The sequence below is a fragment of the Malania oleifera genome, chromosome 5 (genome assembly GCF_029873635.1).
Source record: "Malania oleifera isolate guangnan ecotype guangnan chromosome 5, ASM2987363v1, whole genome shotgun sequence".
Classification (NCBI taxonomy): Eukaryota; Viridiplantae; Streptophyta; class Magnoliopsida; order Santalales; family Ximeniaceae; genus Malania; species Malania oleifera.
The window spans coordinates 101,056,563-101,077,161 of record NC_080421.1 but is presented as its reverse complement, the minus strand read 5'-3'; the positions used below and the strand labels follow the sequence as shown (position 1 = coordinate 101,077,161).

Below are 20,599 nucleotides of genomic sequence, written 5' to 3'. Positions count from 1 at the left end.
CGCTACATGTATGGGCGTGTAATCTCCCCTATCGTTGGGAACTTTCGTTGATAAGTATCAGTTGCAGGTGTATGAGTTTGAGAAATGGAATTAAAGCTTATAAAGATTATGTTTTATATCTATATGATTATGAGTACATATATGTATTTTTTCTCAAAAGATATAATCATTGAAATGAGTGTATTATGATATAACTAAACTCATGTATCACACACTATAAATAATTTATTCTATCATACTGAGAGTTGTCACACCCAAATACTTAAATATTTCAAGGAACTGTAACAGACCAGGAGATAGAACTTCGTGATAGAGGGGATCTAGTACCCTGATAGTTAGGGTAAGTGTTTTGTGTTGGGGATCTATTTGTGTAATCCCCTAGAGAATGTTACAGATTTTTGGGTTGTGTATGAATGTATAGAACTCTAGTTATTTGTATTATGGATAGTATGTAAATATTGACTTCTGCTGTTAAGAATGTGTGTATATGATGAATTGATTACTCAGTTTCCTATTTCGGGTTTAGTTATGTTGATATGGTATCAGAGTTTGTGACGTGGCAGATGATTGATTTATTGATTATTGTATATATAAAAAAAAATTAAAAAAAATTGTATGAAAAATCAGGGCGTCACAATATGTATATATGGGACACACCTATATAGGAAATGTAAAGGTAAACTTCTTATTGTTATGTACTAAGATGCAAATAGAAAAATATTTCCCCTTGCATTTGCCATTGTCCAAGAGGAAATATTACTTTTTTACATCTACAATTTATAAAAGTCCTACCGATAATAATGATCCACATATTTTGACACATGGAATTGGTTTCTATGTTGTCTTTAATTTGTTACCAACAGAGACGACATTTTCCTGATATCAAATAGGCATGCATGTATCTTGGCTGTCGTGTAATGAAATCTTGATTGGCAACCACCACGTGTCCATTACTGATTTTGCCTTCAGCATATGGTCAGCAACTTTAATAGTAAAGTAAAAAATTTCAATCTAAAGCGTATGGTGGAGCGAGCATGAATGGAGCATGATGTAGGACGACCGACCTAGTCCTACAGTTCAACCCTCACATAAGCACATATACTCAAAACACTTTGATTTAAGAATTTGATTAACCAACATAAACACCATAAATTATGCTATTTTTCCCATGTTGTTGTATTTTGAGAAGGTGTATGATTTTGTTCAGCAAATAAGTCCTAAGGGTTCCTTATGAAGGAATCAAGCTTTATGCGTATAGATGTTAATTTCAAAACCAAGATTACAAGTTCTAAGTTAACACGCTAATATTCATACAATTGATTTTAGCTATCAAGTATCAATATTGCAATCTATGGATTCAAATTAGTTATTCAAATATGGGATTTAAAGCTACTAGCAATGGTTCACAAAATACAACAAGGATTTAAACAAATACTGAAGTTACCAAGAGAATTGTTCGGATGACTTGACGTTGTTCCACACGTAGTTAGATCACACTGTAGGTCCTTTAAACAAGCTTTGAAATACTAAGACGAATGCAGCAATGGAGTGCAGGGGAGGTGGCTGTGGGGCTGTATGTTGTGGTGGCTGTGTGGGTGTGTTAGAGGGGAGGCCGTGTGGGTTAAAGAGGGGAGGTGGAGATGGAATTGCTGGATAGAGAAGTGGTCTCTCATCACTTGATCTCTGGAGAGAATGTTGTAGCCTTACACTAAACCATTGATAAATTGGACAAAGCTTTCAAACTTTAGTAAAGAAAATTCTTTCAATAATCAATTTCAGCTTCATATGAGTTCTTACAATGAAGGATATAAAGACATAGCATGGGGAGACAAGACATTAACTAACTAACAATTCCCACACAAGCATGGGAGACACAAATATTAAATACTAACACTAAATACTAACACATTGAGCACTCTCCAATTTACTAAGCACACACATGCAAGCTTAGCTGTCTTGCAATATTACAAATAAAATGTGAGACATATGCCAAAAAGGTGGCCCAAAATCGTGTAGGGCCCATGGAACCATGTGGGGCCCACATAGGTCTTGAGTTGGATCTTGCTTCAATACTTCACTTGAGTCTTCAAGCTTCTAATAATATTGAAATAACATATCCAAGTAAAATATAAAATCAACATAATTATAAAGTCTTAAAAAGAAAATAGTAGATGGTCTTTAAATAATCTCACGTGTACCAACAAGCAGTTATGAACAATAGGGGACATCAGAAGGTCATCCATGTGTCACCATATCGGCAAAGGAAACAGTCAAGGCATGTTGATCCCCATCAGAGCATTAGGTAAGAAAATTTGACAAGTGGATGGAGAGGATAATTGTCGAAGGTGCACAACCATCAAAGTCATTTTTTGACTAGATCTTTCCTCATATGTAGACTCAGTGTCATGATGGTGGACAAAGGTATGGGAACATGACCACTAACCTTGTGGAATGTTTCAACGTCGTGCTTAAAGGAGCACGTAGCATGATAAAACAGACCTTTATGCAACTGAAATTTTATCACATTGCACATTATTTATGTAACGACCTGATTTTTCTTGCCTTTTTTTCTTTTTTTTTCCTACATAAATTAAATGTAAAATTTCTACTACTCTAATACCTTTTAATATAAAACAAACCAACATCACGGACTAGATAGGACTTGTGGAATCTGAGACGTAATAAACCACCTAAACAGCGGGAAGCAGAATATATACAACCATGCCAATATATACAATACTAGAGTGTCAAAATATTTCCAAAATATAGATACACAACCATTCCAAAAATACCCTAGACTGAACCTAGGGACTACTCAAACTGACTTCCCAAAAATACTCACCCTACAGATAAGGTAGTATAGAAGTCCCCTCTATCTGTGAATCTGATATGCTCGCCTAGTTGGATCACTTGAAAAATATTAAATCACTGGGATGAGACAACGCTCAGTAAGACGAAATATACTATTACTAGTGTGTGGCAGGTGAGTTTACATATTATAAAATTGATTTGGCAATACCATAAATAATTAAATCTGTGAAACACATATAATATTTCATTATAGCTTATACCTATGCAACTTAACATAAACTATTTTTTTTCCTGAATTTTCTAAACATAATACTTCTAATATTCATAGGTATATCTATGGTTTTTGTAAACTTGAATATACATAGATATAATAATTGAGAAAATTTCCCTAAATGGATAACTAAAGGTCATGATTTAACCCCTTATGACAGGGTTATGCGGCCCGAAGGTGGGACCTATCGTGGCTGGCTGACTAGAGTAAGTCAATTGAACTTCGAAAGTCAAATCGGCCTCCTCAACCCTTATCTGAAGGAGAGCCTGTCCACAACGTAGGCATGATCGACTGCTGAATACCACATACTATCTGAGTAATGTGATTACACTCTGAACTGAAAATAACTACGGTATCATACTTTGCTGACTGAATCTGGTCCATTAGGGTCTGATACTATATACATATGTAACTGATATATCTATATTACTATTTTACCATGATTTTATAATAACTAAAACATTGTAAAACTGATCTACTAATTTGAATAACTGGCTGAACATTTAATGTCTATATATCTGATTATCTGACTGAAATCATGGTATTCTGAATATGCTGTAAATATATGTTTCTATACATATACAGTAGATCATGGTATTATGGAAAATAGATAAATCATGGTATTCTGAATATTCTGTAAAATTCCTATCTGTATGTATACTGAAAATCATCATTTTATAAAACATATATTTATTCCATGATATTTTTTGCCTAATACACTGTAAAGCATGGTATTTGTAAACTGTATAAATACTGTACTAGTTTGCTATAAACTCATGCCACACAATTTAAATAAATAAATTCACTTCTTCTAAAATCTATATTTTTTGCTACACAAATATATTATAATCTAAATAGTAATAATCTCGTAAAACATATAATTTATGCTGACTATCATACTAAAATTCCTAACATAACATATTTCCCTTACCTGACTATCTGAGCACTAACTATTATTTGCAATCCCACATGTGCGACATTCATAATTTCAACATCCTGAGATAACACACGTATATTTTCCAAATCAAACAACTAAATTAACCTAAATAATTATCATATACATACTCCCCAAATCCACACATGCGCAAATCCTAAACTACAATCCATATATCATTTTACCTAGATTCCTGAAATACCACCCACTGGGGTCCTCAATCCTTGTCCACAGGGTCCCAAAACACCCTATTCCTGAAAATATAATATCTTATATTTACTTCACAACCCCAATATTTTCAAATATGATGCAGAATCTGACTTCAAATGAACTGGGTAATATTGAAAATGCTCAAATAATCCACTCACCGGGATTTTGGGATGGTTCCCAAGTTGGCCTAACCAACGGATTACTCCAGTAGATTTGAGGAGAATCTTCCTAGGAGTAATGTGGCACTTTCAGATCATCGAACCAGCGAATAACTAGGCTAGAAAGCTAGAGAGAGGGTTGAGAGGACGAAGTTAAAGAGAGAAAGAGAGGGCTGCATGAAGTTTTATGCGTTGAAAATCCGATTTTGGCATACTTATACACCTGCCTTCATCGACGAGACACGTCACTTCGTTGACGAGGTCAAGAAGGGAGTTCATCGACGAACTCATAACCTTCGCTGACGAAATTCAGGCCCTGAAATAGCCCTCTCGGTAACTCCTCGTCGACGAGACACGTGTCCCCATTGACGATCCCAATGAGCCACTTTGTCAACGAAGACCTGCTGTGACCCCCTTTACAATTCCCTTTTTCTCCCTCTTTTATTATTTAAATACTATATTTCTTCAGGTCTCTACAATTTAAATAGTCAACGAGAGGAAGCTCGTAAGGCAATTGCTAGAGGAAATGCATTAACTTCACATATACTGTTATGCATGAAAAGAGGAAAGCTTAAGGCCACTGGACATCAAGTCATGAAATTTAACAAGTTGTGGGGGTACCTTTAGCATAACAACGACATAACAAAGGCCACATAAAGGAAATAATGTTCAAACTTTTAGCATCAATGGATGCCAATACTCATGTGGGAATTGGCAAGATTTACACTTTCCCTACTCCGACCTGTTAGTTGCATGTGTTGAGATATAGTTGAATGCTGTCAGGTTCGTTGACCCATGCTATAGCATTGCAGAACACTATGCGACCTACATAGTGAATTTTAACCTGATTAGGCATAAAGACTATTGGGCCGAATCCTCATTGCCAAAAATGTATGCAAATCTTACTTTACCTCAACACAAAGGTCGTCCTAGGAGTTCACGTCTACGTAATGAGATGGATGTTAGGAAAGCAAGGAAGAAGAACACATGTACATATACAATGACTATGGACATAACCACACAAGGTGTCTCAGAAGGACCATAGCTGGAGATGGGGCTTGCCCATCTCATTCAGTAATCATGCCATTTGTAGATGAATTAAAATCAAGAACTTCAATATAAGACAATTAGGATGTTCAAATCACCAACCTTATTTTACATAATATGTTATTACCTTCTATTATTTTAAATTAGTTAGTGACTGTATTCAACTTTTCCTCTTTGCAGCATCGATCCAAGGCTTAGAGATCCTTCAGTCCTGACATTGGGTGATCAACTTTGATCTACCCAAGCATGATTGGACGGTCATGCAGAGTCACTATATTATCGAGGTGGCACCCATTTTTTGGAGAGATTGTTTAATGCAGATGACCGCATCATTAATTGGATCCGCATAGTGGGATTTTATGGATTATACTGGATGGGCCACATCTAGCTTGACTGGCATTTGGTGATAGCCTTTGTGAAGTGCTGGAAGCTGAATACACATACATTTAACCTACCCCATGGTCAGGCAACAATCACATTACAAGTTGTCGCTATTTTGTTTGGCCTACCTACTGACAGAAGGCCTATCACGGGTCATACATGTCGACCAGCAGACAGCGAGTTTGACAACTAAGGACGAGTGACAGTACGTCGTATGTGCCACCGGTTGTTAGGAGTTGTCCCACCCGATGCCATGATACTTGGTTACCACATCAGGATGAGGTATCTATAGTACCAGTTCAATCATTTAACAGCGAGTGCGGATGATCAAACTATTGTATTCTTCGCATGGGTGCATATTTTATGCTTGATAGTTGGGACACTTTTTTGCGATATGTCGGGTAGTTATGCCCATCTGATGTTCCTCCCATTACTAGAGGATCTTACACAGATTCGTTTCTATAGATGGGGTTCTCATCACTAGTGTGGCTATATAAAGAGATGTGTCATGCCACACACCCATCTAGGAGGGAGATTGTCAGTCTTTTATGCCTACTTCAGATATGGGCATAGGAGACATGCCCCTCCCTAGCTCCTTCTTGATTTGGTGTGCTATAGTTTGTGAGGGATGTAGACAGTCGTCCAATTGATCGATTACCACTGGCGCACATGTTAGTTACAAATTCTATTTTAGTGTAGTTGTACTCTGTAACATATGAAGTAGTACTTAATGGTATAAAATTTCTAATATTTATGACACATTTTGTATAGGTGGAGGAACGACATGAGGGCTTTATCCGTTGCTTAGCATATATTGCCCTGATATAGGTTTGAGTTGGACATGCACACACAGGGAGCATGAGGTATTTTCTTCACGAATTACAATTTAAGTACATAACCAAGTATTACGTCAGTTCGACTATCGACAAGGCATTCCCGACCCCTTTTTCACATCAAGGGCATAGCTTCATGGGGATGAACTTCATCACATTGACGGTTGCGATCGAGGGGTGACCTATTGGAGGACTTTTCACAAGATCTATGTGGATTTATGAGAGGAGTAGAGAGAGCAAATCATCAGTGGAGAAATGAAGGATGGTCCTTCACGCCCATAGGATTCATACTTTAGATGGTATAAGTCCATCACACAATGCTTCATGGATAGGACAATAACTGTATATACGAGCCTCGTAAGTAGACATTAACGCACATGTTCAAGTTCTCTTTTATAATTTTATTATGTGAATGTACTAACTAAATTTTTTTTTCTATACTATAGGCTGACATATTGCATCAGTCGAGTTGGTCTCTCTAGATCCTTCTATTCAAGGATTGGTGAAGGATGGATTGACGATTGTCCACAAGCATGGATGATGGGGACATGTACCTAGACCTCCCCTTTACATGTCAGTCAGTTGGAGGTCGAGCAGTTCCAGTACGAGGAGGACGTGCTCGACGTGTGGATAGTGGTTCACGGAGTTGTTTTGGTGAGACTTTTGAATAGCCGCCATACATAGAGAGTCAGGGCGTCTTTGGCCCATTAGCACTATTAACTTTGGTGTATTCCCAAAAGGGGGGGGGTGTGAATTGAAATTTTAAAACTTTCCTAGGTTTAATTCGAGTCACAAGCAGTATATTGCAACCTAGGGTCTTTCTAAACAAATTCCAATACACACAATATTCAAAGCATGTATGAAGAACGATCAAGGCAATAAATAATTAAACATACATGTGCATGTATCAAAGTGCGGAAATATAAAGAGTATAAGGGAAAGAGAGAATGGCACACGATATGATATATAGGTTCGGCCAACACTGCCTACGTCCTTACCTCAAGCTCACAAGCAAGAGGATTCACTACCTTTGCTCACTTATAGGTGGAGTGATACCTAATACAATACCCCTTTCCTTACTAGGAAAAGAAAACCCCAGCTCAAATTAACAGGGGTGACCCCAACCTTTACAATCAATCCTTATGCGTTAGATCGACACCTTCTCAGGCCACGCCTGGAATACAATAGATAACCAATGTAAATTTTGTGTATAATATCAATGCTTCTCCAATAAGCAAGTATGTACCAATATAATCAATGCACTTCAATATGATAGGAATTATAAGCTCAATGAAATTTAATATACCTACTCTCAAGATAATGTCACTATATCTAGTAATATGTGAGAATGTGTTATGAATGAATCTTTGAGTCAAGATATGTATGTATGTACCAATCACAAGTTGCAAACTCAAAGATCTCAAGAGCACAAGCAAATATCTCAAAAGTAATTTTTCAAATAAGTATGAGAGATATGTGGATTTAACTTGTTAAAAATATTTTTCACAATAGCACAATACAAGCCCTTGAATCTTGCAACAAAAATGCAAGACTCACAAGCCCTAGAGAGTTTTCCCAAAGAAGATTTATGAATTAAATCACAAGGGAAAACTCAAGCTTGCTCTTAATAAAATCAATATCAAACAAAGAATATTGGAGTATAGGCTTATATGAGTAACCTCTAAAACACTTTTACCAAAAGATTTTAGCAAGAAGGATGAATAAGAATGAGATTTTTAGCTTGTATGAGGAAAAATGAGTATTTGAAAATTCAGAGGGTTTTTGCTAATTATATTTGCTAATCCCTTGCCAATTAGGACAAATGAAAGGGTATATATAGATATTTCAAAAATTATAACCGTTTGGGACTCAATGGGTATTTTGGAAATGTTTAAAGAAGTTTAATAAAAAAATAACTTTGTTTAACCACGGTAAAAATCTCGCCAACCCGAGAGGTTTGGTCGATCGTATTCAAGGTTCGGTTAACCACTTTAGCAAGTTCGGTCAGCCGTTACAGTTTTGAACTAAACATATGGTCAACCGTCTCAAGGCGATTTTGAACCCCTTCGTGGGTTCGGTCGACCAAAACAAAGTACTGTCGGCTAGTCATTAGGTTCGGTTAACCCAAGCTAAAATGAACTACATATTTGGCTGACCAGGTTGTTGGGGTGTTAGACACGCTTTAATTCAGTCGACTGTGGACGACACGTTCATTTCAGAACGGTCGACCGGGCAAAGTCAATATGTTGACTTTTGGTCGATTTGGTCGATCAAGACTTTTACACAATAGGGATTCGGTCGATCGTGGTCTTAGTTAATGTTTTGACTTTTCAGCCAACAACGGGTTCGGTCGACCAAGCTGGTTATTACCAGAATGGTTCAGTCGACTGGGGCTTTGTTAATAGTGTTCGGTCGACCAAACATGTTATTATTAGAAAGGTTCGGTCCACCGAGCCCTTTCAAAACATAATTTTTGACCCTAATTTTTATCCCTATTCATAAACAAGTGACATTTTAGCCTAAGGGACTTTTCATTATGTGCATGGGGTCCTAAGGTCAATCTATGGCTTAGGCTTCTTAATTGAGCCCAAAAATTCGGCGTCGATCGACCGAAGTCTTTGTTAAATCCATTTTGGCCCTTGAACTTTTTCAATTATGCGTGAATAAGCTGTGGCATTTTATCTTATAGGTATTTGTTCCTATGAGTCAATCTATGGTCATTAAGCATTCATCCCTATCATATATGTAGAGCATTATTACAGACCATTTAAATTATTACGGCCCCAAAGATTAAATGCAGTACAAATAAAGATGAACACATCTTCTTCTTTTCTTTTCATATTCCCTATGGAATACGCTAGGAGTATGTGCTCTTTAAGTTCCTTTTGGCTTTCATTCCCTTTATCACATGTGCATGTTAAGATATATACCTATTCAAACACTAAATGCACATGTGAGATAGTGTTTTGTTAGCATCAAAACAGGGATCGGACTCAAAAAGTCAATAAGTACCATATACCTATTCGAGGGGACCTAACACAGTCAAGCCATCCAGTAGTAGACTATATCTTGTACCTTCATCCTCCCACCCTTCACATGATGTACCATATTTGAGTACCCCTAACGACTCTCTTACCACCCTATCCACACCATTCATGTTTGCGAGTATATATGTTGATGACATGGATGCACCGATCATTCCACCTCATTCCCTTCCTACATCATTACATTAGTCATCTCCCCATTTGCTTCATATGGACAATGATGCAGTATTTCAAGGCGGAGATGGTAGAGGTATAGGATGACAATGGGACAGGAGACCCGAATGGGATAACCAGTGAGGAGAAAGCGGACGCAGATGGCAGCCTGCCCGACAGATGAGACCACTTGCATGCGGCACTTTAGCAGCAACATTGTTGTATTTGTACTTAATTGTATATTGTATCGTACATTAATTAGTTTCATTCTTATGTATTATCTTTCATGTCTCATTGCATTATTTTTATATAATTGGGAATGTTTATTTGTTGTTCCCTAATGTGTAGGTGTAATTGGGAAATACTGTTAGCATAGTATGAAAGTATGAAGTTGTGTATGAAAGTTGTGAAAATGTTGTGACTGTCTGCCCATGAAAGTTGTTTTCTTTGAACAGGTACAAGCATGGTGGGTATACTCGATTTTAAGAGGAGACTCTACTGAATTTTTTACACAAGTTTGATGTAGTATAAATGTATAAATTTGTCTATGAAAGTTGTAAAAATACTATGACTGTTTGGAAGTTGTTTTCTATGAACAGGTGCAAGCATGGATGGTTGTACTCGATTTTAGGAGGAGACTCTGCTGAATTTTTTTACGTAAGTTTGATGTAGTATAAATGTATAAATTTGTGTATGAAAGTTGTGAAAATATTGTGACTGTTTGCCCATGGAAGTTTTTTTCTTTGAACAAGTGCAAACATTGATGGGTATACTCGATTTTAAAAGAAGATTCTATCGAATTTTTTATGCGAGTTCGATGTAGTATAAATGTATAAATTTGTAAATGAAAGTTATGAAAATAATGTTATTGTTTGCCGATGAAAGTTAGTTTCTTTGAATAGGTGCAAGCATGGATGGGTGTACTCAATTTTAAGAGGAGACTGTTAAATTTTTTACACAAGTTTGATCTATTATAAATGCATAAATTTTTGTATGAAAGTTGTGAAAAAAACTATGACTGTTTGTCGATAAAAGTTGTTGTTGTTTTTTTTCCCCCCCAACAGGTGTAGTCGAAAAATTGTGTATGTTGGTGTGTTTTTTTTTTTTTACATCTCAGTGCCCATGAGCAATAGTTTGTTTTGTCATGTTTGGCCCATTGGGTTTTTTTTCTTTTTTAAATTGTGTTTTGTTCAGTCACTTGATTGAGTAAAAAGTCTCCTTGGGGTTGGGGGGTTGTTTGGTTTGAGTTCATAAGCTTGTACAACTAATTTTCCATAGTTGTAAGTTTGTATGTGTTAAGAATTTTTTATTTCAAGTTAAAAACAAGTAAATTGAAGAAATGTCTTTTAATCCAATCTAGCCAAATGTTGTTTCATATTGTCTCATTTCTACTCTTACAACCGGATGTCTAGTTTTAAACATACATATTATTCTATTTCAATGTGGGACCTTCCATAATCAAATAATTAGATAGAGTCAAACATCTATGCCAACTACGATATTGTGTTTGCTGAACAAGAAGTTTGATGCTTAGTTGATGAGAACTTATATAATGCTAAGAAATCGTAGAAAGTGGACTCTTCTACTTTGGAAAGTTGCTTTGAGGTGGAATGTTGGTTGTCCAAGTCACATTCTTCTTTGGGGGTAATATGATGGTGATTCATAGGTTTAACAAAACCTTTTGATCATGACATGTCTGTTGTGACTACTAAACTGATTCGTCTCTTTCAATTGGCTACTTACTGAGATCTTACATATCATCACTAATACGAAGAGCAAATTGGATCAAGAACTAGTTCGGCAACATTACTTGCTCAAAGAAGTATTTATATTTCGTAGATTTATACAAAACATATAACATGTAAAATGTCGAACACAATTTTAGTTCCATTTTCATCCTCTAAAACCTATTACATAAGAATAAATTAATTATGATATCATAAAAGCATCGACAGGAATTGTAGTCAATTATAGTTAATTATTATGATTATTTACATTAGCTTTAAATTTTAAGTCTTATGCCTCTTACTAAAAAAATTTATTGTTAGGGATTTTATTTAATTTCATGATTATTTGAATGTTTAATTAATCAATATGTAATTTTTTATTAGGATTTTATTTCATCTTATGTGAATTTGAGTATATAAATTATGAATGTGCAAATTTTACTTCAATTTGCATTGCTGCTAATCGTAATATTCATTTTGAACGTAGAAAGTGAGTATGCCATGTTATACCTAATCATTTACAATTTAGACAATCTGACTAAATCACTATGATGCAAGAGAGCGTTTAAAAAACCATGGTTTGTGTCTTTTTAAATTCACTAAAAATGAAAAATATATATTATTTTCAACTACTAAACGTTCTTAAAAAATTCTATAAATATTATGGTAGCATGCAATATTTATGGGTATACTGAAAGTTATAAGATGTAACTAAGAAACAGATGGACCAAACTCATCAAACATGCTCTTCTAAAGACCACCAGCCTAAATTAGTTATGTTGGTTTACTTATCTTGTGTCGCTAATGAGATATTATCTCCTAATTTGAATAAAATACGAAAAAAAATATATTTCAATAATGTAATAAAATATTATTATCAACAAGGAAGGCCGATTGGTGTATGCATGGGCCATGTAAAAAATGCTACCGCAAGTAGCACTTTTCAATTAAAAACACTACTTGGTGTAGCATCTTTTATTAAAAGACGTTGGATGGTCTGACGCCTTTTCTTTTAAAAAACGTTAGACCATTCAATGTTTTTTTGGACGTATCAATTTTAAAAATAAAGTTCCATCCGAACTGCTATCAAATAATTTTAATTAAAATTAAATTAAAGTTTAAAAAAAAATATCGTGCTTTTCAATGGAAGAATTTCCCTTTCATGGCTCAATCAAATATTTTAGAATACGATTATTATAAATTATTGTGTGTAATGTGCATTTTAGGATATTTGAAAATTTAAGATAGACATTTCTAGAGAAATGAAAAGGAGCAAGGGATAAGGGGTAGGTTACCTTTGTTAGTGTGTGCCTCCAATGAAATGAACCGAAAAAAATTGCGTTCTTATTTTTTTTAAAGTCATTTAATATTCAAAACTAGTTGCATGTTGTATTGTAGTATAGATATAAATGTCTGGGTTGTATTTAAAAGCATGAATTTAAAACTTTAATTTTTTTTTTTTTTGAGTTTATACAAATCTCGATACAATTTTGTAGTGTGTTTTGTTTAAATTTAAACAAATCCAAATCTAAGGTTGGGGCTGCAAACCCCTAAATACTAGGCAAATATTTTTACAATGGGTTCATTAAAGCAAAATGGCTTGAGTAATTTTTTGAAAAAAAAAAATTTATGTATATTTTTGTTAAAAGCATTATTTTCATTATATATATATATATATATATATAATATTTCTTTTATGTATGATTTTTTGGTCAAATATAATAAAGAAATTTTATTTATTCAAGTCAACCTAAATATATAATATCTGTATATAGATTATAGACATGACATTTATGATATTGACAATTGAATTGATTACCCATAATCTACTGATCTCATCAATTCATTAAATTAAAATTATTGTATGTTACAAATTAAATGTGGAGAGGCATAGGATCTTTAGAATTTGAGTTTTAATAGAAGAAATGATGTTAGAAGTGTTAGTTTTTTGTGAGGGAAAGTTCATGTTCAAAAACCTACTAACCTTAGAAATTATAAAGTCAATAAAGGGGCAAATTGGCCAAAAGACAAGTCATCTCTTCCCTTTCAATTCTCTCCTCTTAGCGTTTCAAAGCCATTGAAATTGCTTTGTATGCTCTTCTCAATTTGCTTTTCAAAATATATGACTTATGTAAAGTTTAATATGTATGATGAAATTTCAAATCACCATAAGAAAAGTACAGTAATGTAACATAATTTTCAAGTACTTGCACTTTAAATTTCAAGTCATCATAACACACACTTTCAAATCATAAAAGGAAAAGACAAATTACGCTAACATGTCATCGATAGCAATTTTTTTCTTTTGTGGTTTTCTTTTATACTAAAAGAAGACGGCACCTCCAATTATTTATTGATATATTCTCACTTTTTGTGGAGGAATATCATGATTACAAGACGAGTATTGGGAGATTACAGATAAAAAGACATTAAATGTCTCCTAAAAACAATACCAACAACCAACCAAAATAGGACTACAAATCCAATCAAAACTAAATAAAAAACAAATCTAAACATGTCTAACAAAAAACAAACATAATAAAATAAACTAAAATAAAAAAATATAAATCAACCAAGCAAAAATCGAGAGGGACTAATGACGAAGGGAAATGAGACCCAATCTATCCATCCAAAGGATACCTTTCAAAAAATATGGTAAAAGATGTTGTTCTTTGTAGATGACATTATTTCCCATTTCTCATTCTCTAGCGAGAAAATCAGCCACATTATTGTTTTTCCTGCATTGATGGATCACCACGAAGTTCACACCTTCTAACTTCACCACGAGGTCGTTCCAAAACTCCCAAAGATACCACAAGGTACATCTACCTTTTCGAAACTAATCAACAACAATTCTCAAGCCACTTTCAATAAACACATTAAAATAATGAAGTCGTTTGCATAAACGAATTACCAAAATAGCTTGAAAAAATTGCTTTCACCATGCCATGGCAGTTCTGAATGACTCCTCCACCTCCTAAAGTATATGGATTGCCCCTACAGCTCTCATCACAATTAAGTTTTATTTACCCTACTGGGGGTTAAACCTACGAGATAATTTTTCTAGGCCTTGTGCAAACTCCCTGATGCTAAATTTGAAACTCTTTTAAAATCATAATGTCCAATATCTTCAATTTTCGAAAAGAATTAGAGCTCTCAGCTAAAGAACTAACCCACTATCGAACACTTCTCTATGTCTGATTCGAATTTTGGTAAACTCCTTCCATTCTCGCTTTGCATCTTCAATTCTAGAAGCACCACATAATCAAACATAGAATCAGACAGATTAAAATACCTTTAATAGATGATTTTCGAGTATAGTGGAACCAGTTTGCAATACTGTTTTTCCAGGGAAGGAACCGTTGGAAAGGAATCCCCAACACCACACTAACCCGATGCCAAACCTCTGAAGCCACCTCGTCTAAAGAAAGAATGTGATCAGTGTTTTCTTGGCTTCTCTGCTCGCAACAATCACAAGCCGAAACCATCAATATTCTTTTTGCCTGAATTCTATCATCTACTGCCAAGCATCAAAACCAGGCTTTCCATAATCACATTGAGATTCTTCTAATCAATAGAGAATGCCAAAGCTAGTCATTCTACTCAACATTATCACTTTTACTCCTTACTGCCTCTCATGCCATTTTTGTAGAGAAATTGTCGTCAGGGGCAAGCTTCCAGATGAAAATATCCTGACCACTTTTACTAGTTGACACATTATGCAAGATTTCCATTGTTTTGTCAACCCCAACCAATTCCATTAATAAATCAGAATTTTAGTTGTAATTCAGCTAGCAATCCTTAATACATAGCTTCTTGTTCAAAATATCCTCAACGCGCACTGCTAACGGGCCTGATGTAAGCCACCTATCAAACCAAAAAAAAGAATTCTCACCTCTTACCAAAATTTTAACATTATCCATAACTTGGGAAATGGTGGTCATCACTGATTTCCAAAACCGAGAATCATTTGTTCTCTCCTTCCTTATTAATAAATGATCATTTTTGTAATATTTAGCTTTGAAAAAACCTGACCATAGATTGTTAGAAGTGAGCAGTCTTAAGGCAAATTTTATGATAAGCGATTTATGGACTTCTTTAAAATCTCTCAAGCTTATACATCCTACTGAGGTGGGTTTACAAATTTTCTCCTAGGAGCACCAATGAATCTTTTTTTTACCTTTCACCTCTCCCCATAAAAAGTTAGTAAGAAGAGAGTTGATGCGAGAAAATGTGACTTGTGAAATATTAATAACCGACATTAAATGTATCGGCATGTTAGACAACACATGTCTTAATAAAATCAATGTTCTACCTTGCGAGAGTAACTTAAATTTCCACCTTGCAATTTTCTTCCTAATCTTCTTTTGTGGTTGTTGCTTACAAATTAGATACTTTTCATGTCAATGGAATCATTAAGGACATATGCTAACTCAAGTAAAAGCACTCGTAACTTAAAATTCAAGTTATCATATAACAATAGTAGTAGTTAATACATCTTAAAGTTTCTAAGTATTTTTTATAGCCTAAGTTTTAGCACAATAGTTGTCATAGAGTTCAAGTTAAAACAAACAAAAGTTCCAACTTGTAACACCATGAGTTACAAGTGCTTGCAATTGCATGAAAGTTATAACAAAAACTTAAAAAAAAAAGACTTGTCAAAATGAACAAAGTATTATTTAAACTTCAAATATGTAAAATTTATATTTAAATTATGGCATTCATTTTAATGAATTTTTAATTCTTCTATTAAGATGTCATTCAGGAAATATGAAACCTTAATAATTTCTATCATTACATAAATAGTACTATATTGAATTTTAATGTTGGGGGATTTTGAATCTCTATATTCAACCCAAAGAAAATTGACATTGTCAAATTTCTTTGAAGTTTTAGGATTTTAATAAATCACAAATCATTAATTAAAATTTTGTAAGATGGAAAGTGATGCCATTTTAATGTCAAGAGTGAAAGTGAATTTTTTATTAAAAAGTTCAACAAAATTTTTTGAAAATTTTAAAAATTGTAAAGTTCAAACATTAACAATTGCAATATGCCATAGGTATACTTCTAAGTCACAATTGATAAAAAGTTTAAACCATAACACGAGTTGATATGCATGTCATTGCACCAACACCAAAGTCCAAACTTTTCCAGCTAGTAAACAACAAAAAATGCATACCTCAAGGCCCAACCACAAAAATTGTTTCCTTCAAAATTACTTTCTAATTTGATCTCTCTCTCTCTCTCTTTCATACTAATAAGGAAAAAAAGAGAGATAATAATTGAACAAAACTCAAGATTGATCCAAGGCCACTACTCATAAAGAAAAAGATGACAGCTTACCCCAGCCAACCCACCCCCAACTCAAGATTGATCCAAGGCCACTACTCATAAAGAAAAAGATGACAGCTTACCCCAGCCAACCCACCCTCAATTTTCTCCATTCGCAAGGCAAAACCATTTGTTTGGTGTCTTCTTAGTCACTTAAGCCAAAGGGCTTGTGGTTTTAAAGACAAATATGTAAGGAAATTATCACGAATTTCTCAAAAAACTTGTGAGGAACAAAATTGAGAAGAACACACGCCAAAGAAAAATAATCACACGCATAAGATAGTATTTATGTGGTTTAGTAATTTGCTTACATCTACGGAGTTGCAGAAATTTCACTATTATCAGGGAAAAATATAGAGTGCGACAGTACAATTTTTTTTTCTCTCTCAAAACTGCGTCAATACATCAAACCCTAATCACCAAAACAATGATTTTTATATCCTGTGCACAGGATTCACAATGGGCTACAAAATGGGCAAAATTTTTTTTCCCAAGAGGCTCATTCATGAGCGTTACAGTCATCAGCCCAAGCTGTAGCACTCATGGACTAAGCCTGAGTAAAAAATCTCCCAGTAAAAAAACCACACATCATTATTTCGGATTGGGTCATGATCATCCGGATCAAACACAACTAAGCACCACAAAGCCCAACAAAATATTAATGTGATAGTCCCAGCACAAAAAGAAAGAAAACCCATGAGCAGAAACTAGAAAGCTTGTGTTTATGGAGTCTCCACTCCATGGACTAAGCCTGAGTAAAAAATCTCTCAATAACAAAAACCACACATCATTATTTTGGATCGGGTCATCATCCGGATCAAACACAATTAGGCCCCACAAAGCCCAACAAAATATTAACGTAATAGTCCCAGCACAAAAAGAAAGAAAACCCATGAGTAGAAACTAGAAAGCTCGTGTTTATGGATTCTGTGTTCATGGATTCTTTGCTAGTTTCATTGTGCGAGGAGCTAAATCCTGCCCCTACCACTGTGGCCCCTCATTGCCTCAAACAGCTGTTACCTTCAATGAATGTTTTTCTAGGTTGCAGTTACCTCCATTAGTTGCATCATCGTGCGTGGTTTATGCTTCACATCACATCCTTGTGATCCATTCACTACCGGAGCACGACTCTGGCTCTGGTGAGCAGCCAAGCCCATTGTTTCAGCAGCTGCTATGGCTGTATCCACTAGAAGACAAAGCCTGTAACATTTTTCTTTCACACAGAAAAGAACAAAATTGTTAACTATCATTTTCTTAAAGGAACAATGGCCACCGCCAGAAGATTGATCATACAGCATCAGAAGTTAATAAACTTTGCATCAGCTTGAAATAGACAAATTGAAGTCTTCTTCTTGTTAACTCTAAACCCTCAATCATAAATTTCCACCATAAATTGTATGTACACCAAGTTTACATCTTAAAATTCCATCAAAATTCAATTTGCCCATAAAAAATATTATAACCCAACAGGAAAGGAAAAAGAGAAAAAACCACCAGCTTCACAGTTTTCTATTTAAGTTTTCTAGGTTTAAACTTTAACTTAAAGTGTTGATTTTTTATCTTGCTGACTTCTATAGGATTAAAGACTACAAAGCCAACAAATATGTAAATACCTAAAGGGCGTAACTGAGCCTCAATGCTTCCCTCTTTGTGAGGATAGGGAGAGGGTTGTCACAGTGTATGCGAACTAGTCACAAGAGAAGCAACCTTACTATTGATCCAAGTATTTACAAGAGCACAACCCTAATAATTTATCTCATTCACCAGTAGTCTTTACAAGAGCATAACCCTTGTGTAAAATGGTGAAATCTGTTGCAATCTCGAACAACAATATCCCGCTCAAACACTTCGGATATCATCTTCATGGTAACATGACAATCGCCACATATCCTAAGGTTTTTAACAATGCGTATTGGAGTATGCAGACCTGTCTTTAAAATGGCAAATGCGACAGCCAATTTTTCACTATGAAATGATAGTGCCAATTCCTTTCCTTCCTCATCCAAGTCAAGCAAAACCTCCTTTGTGTTTCCTATATAACCTTCCATCTTCAGCCTCCTCAAAATCTCTTCAAGCATCATATATATTTCTCTCGTCTCTGGATGAGACTCATCACCCACAAAAAACTCATGAAGAACACCCTCAACCTCGACCAAGCTGCAGCCAGGAACTTTCTTGATCCCCTTTGCCTCCATAAGATCTCTCACATACCTTACATCCTTCCACAAACTCATCTTCGCATATACATTTGATAAAAGCACATACGCTGCACTATTTGAGGGTTCCAATTCAATCAGTTTTTTGAGTGCAACCTCACATGTTTGGATGTCCCCTTGCATTCTAGATCCGCTCAAAAGAGCACCCCACACAAGCACATCAGGCTCCATAGGCATAGATTTTATAACATCCCAAGCCTCCTTTACAAGACCAGCTCTCCCAAAAAGATCAACCATGCAACCGTAGTGTTGTATCATAGGGGTAATACCAAATTCCTCACTCATTCTGTTGAAGTATTCCTCTCCTTCACTTACCAAACCACCATGTACACAAGCACAAAGAATGCCTAAAAATGTAACACCATTTGGCCTTGTGCCATGATTTGTCATCTTTGAGAATAAATTAAAGCATTCTATGGGTTGCCCGTGCATAGCCAGACCTGAGATCATGGCACTCCAAGCCATCACATCCTTGTTAGGACCCAATTTGGAAAACACCCACCTTGCCCTTTCAATGCTTCCACATTTTGCATACATGTCTATCAAAGAAGTCCCCAGGACAACATCAACTTCCATCCCACTTTTGTCAATATAAGCATGAGCCCACTTCCCATGTTCGAGTGCACCTAAACGCCCACAAGCCGAAAGAACACTGGACAGCGTAAACTCATTAGGCATAACATCCTCAACTTCCAATGCTTGCATCTCCCGAAACAACGCAAGCGCTTCTTTGTATTTCCCGTACCTCACATACCCATTGATCATACAACTCCAAGAAATCACATTTCGTTCAGGCATATCATCAAACAAGCGCCGAGCAGAATCGATCGAACCCAGTTTCGCATTTGCAGATATGATCGAATTCCAAGAGGGCAAATCAGGTTGGGGGATCTCATCAAACAGTCGGCGGGCGAAACCCAACTCACCACAAGAAGTGTACATGTTGATGAGAGATGTTTGGACAAAAGGGTCGCAGGCGAGCCCGAAATGGAGAATTTGTGCGTGAATGGTTTGTCCCGAAAGGAGGTGAGATGGAGAAGAGAAGGAATGGAGAAGGAAGGGGAAGGTGTGGAAATCGGGTTTGACACAGTGGAAGCGCATACGGAGGAAGATGGAGATTGGGGTGTTGGAAGGATGAACAGCAGATTTGGCGTGGGCTCGGATGAGGGAGTTCCAGATGAAGGACTCGAGGGTCGGGTGGGGAAGATGAAGAGACGGGTGCGTGGAGAATATGAGCCGTGTCGGGGCTCGCATCGCCAGCACCAGAGCGCGGCAAGCTAATTCAAACCGCTTGATGAATTGTTTAACGCTGCTGCGTTAATAGTTCCTTCATGTATGATAATTTATTATTTGCTAGTCTATTGTCTGGGTGGTGCTTCTTTACTAAATACCAATTTTCAGCTTTATTTTATTAGCTTTTCCGTTATGTTTTCGAGCAAAAGGTATATCTGTGTGTATACACATGTACATATAGACCACA

At 35.6% G+C, this 20,599-nt stretch overlaps 2 protein-coding genes across 3 annotated transcripts in view; one reads left to right on the top strand and one right to left on the bottom strand.

Moving 5' to 3' along the window:
• LOC131155035 (uncharacterized) overlaps positions 1–20,599 on the top strand; it is a 389,116-nt gene that overhangs the window by 150,164 nt on the left and 218,353 nt on the right. The window lies entirely within an intron of this gene.
• On the bottom strand, positions 17,661–20,554 carry LOC131155027 (pentatricopeptide repeat-containing protein At3g62890). 2 transcript variants are annotated; one of them, XM_058107911.1, is made up of 2 exons: positions 18,831–20,480; positions 17,661–18,116 (listed from the first exon to the last, which is right to left on the bottom strand). In XM_058107911.1, the coding sequence occupies exons 1-2, from the start codon at positions 20,371–20,373 to the stop codon at positions 17,941–17,943; spliced, it is 1,719 nt and encodes a 572-aa protein (XP_057963894.1). In that variant the 5' UTR covers positions 20,374–20,480; the 3' UTR covers positions 17,661–17,940. The 2 variants fall into 2 exon arrangements, with proteins under 2 accessions (XP_057963894.1, XP_057963895.1); XM_058107912.1 differs by lacking the exon at positions 17,661–18,116 and having other exon boundaries at positions 18,592–20,554.

Coding starts and splice junctions, on each gene's coding strand:
- LOC131155027 (XM_058107911.1), bottom strand. CDS start 20,373: ATGCGAGCCCCGACACGGCTCATATTCTCCACGCACCCGTCTCTTCAT. Junction 18,117..18,830: donor ATTTGCCATTTTAAAGACAG/GTCTGCATACTC, acceptor TCTGTGTGAAAG/AAAAATGTTACAGGCTTTGT.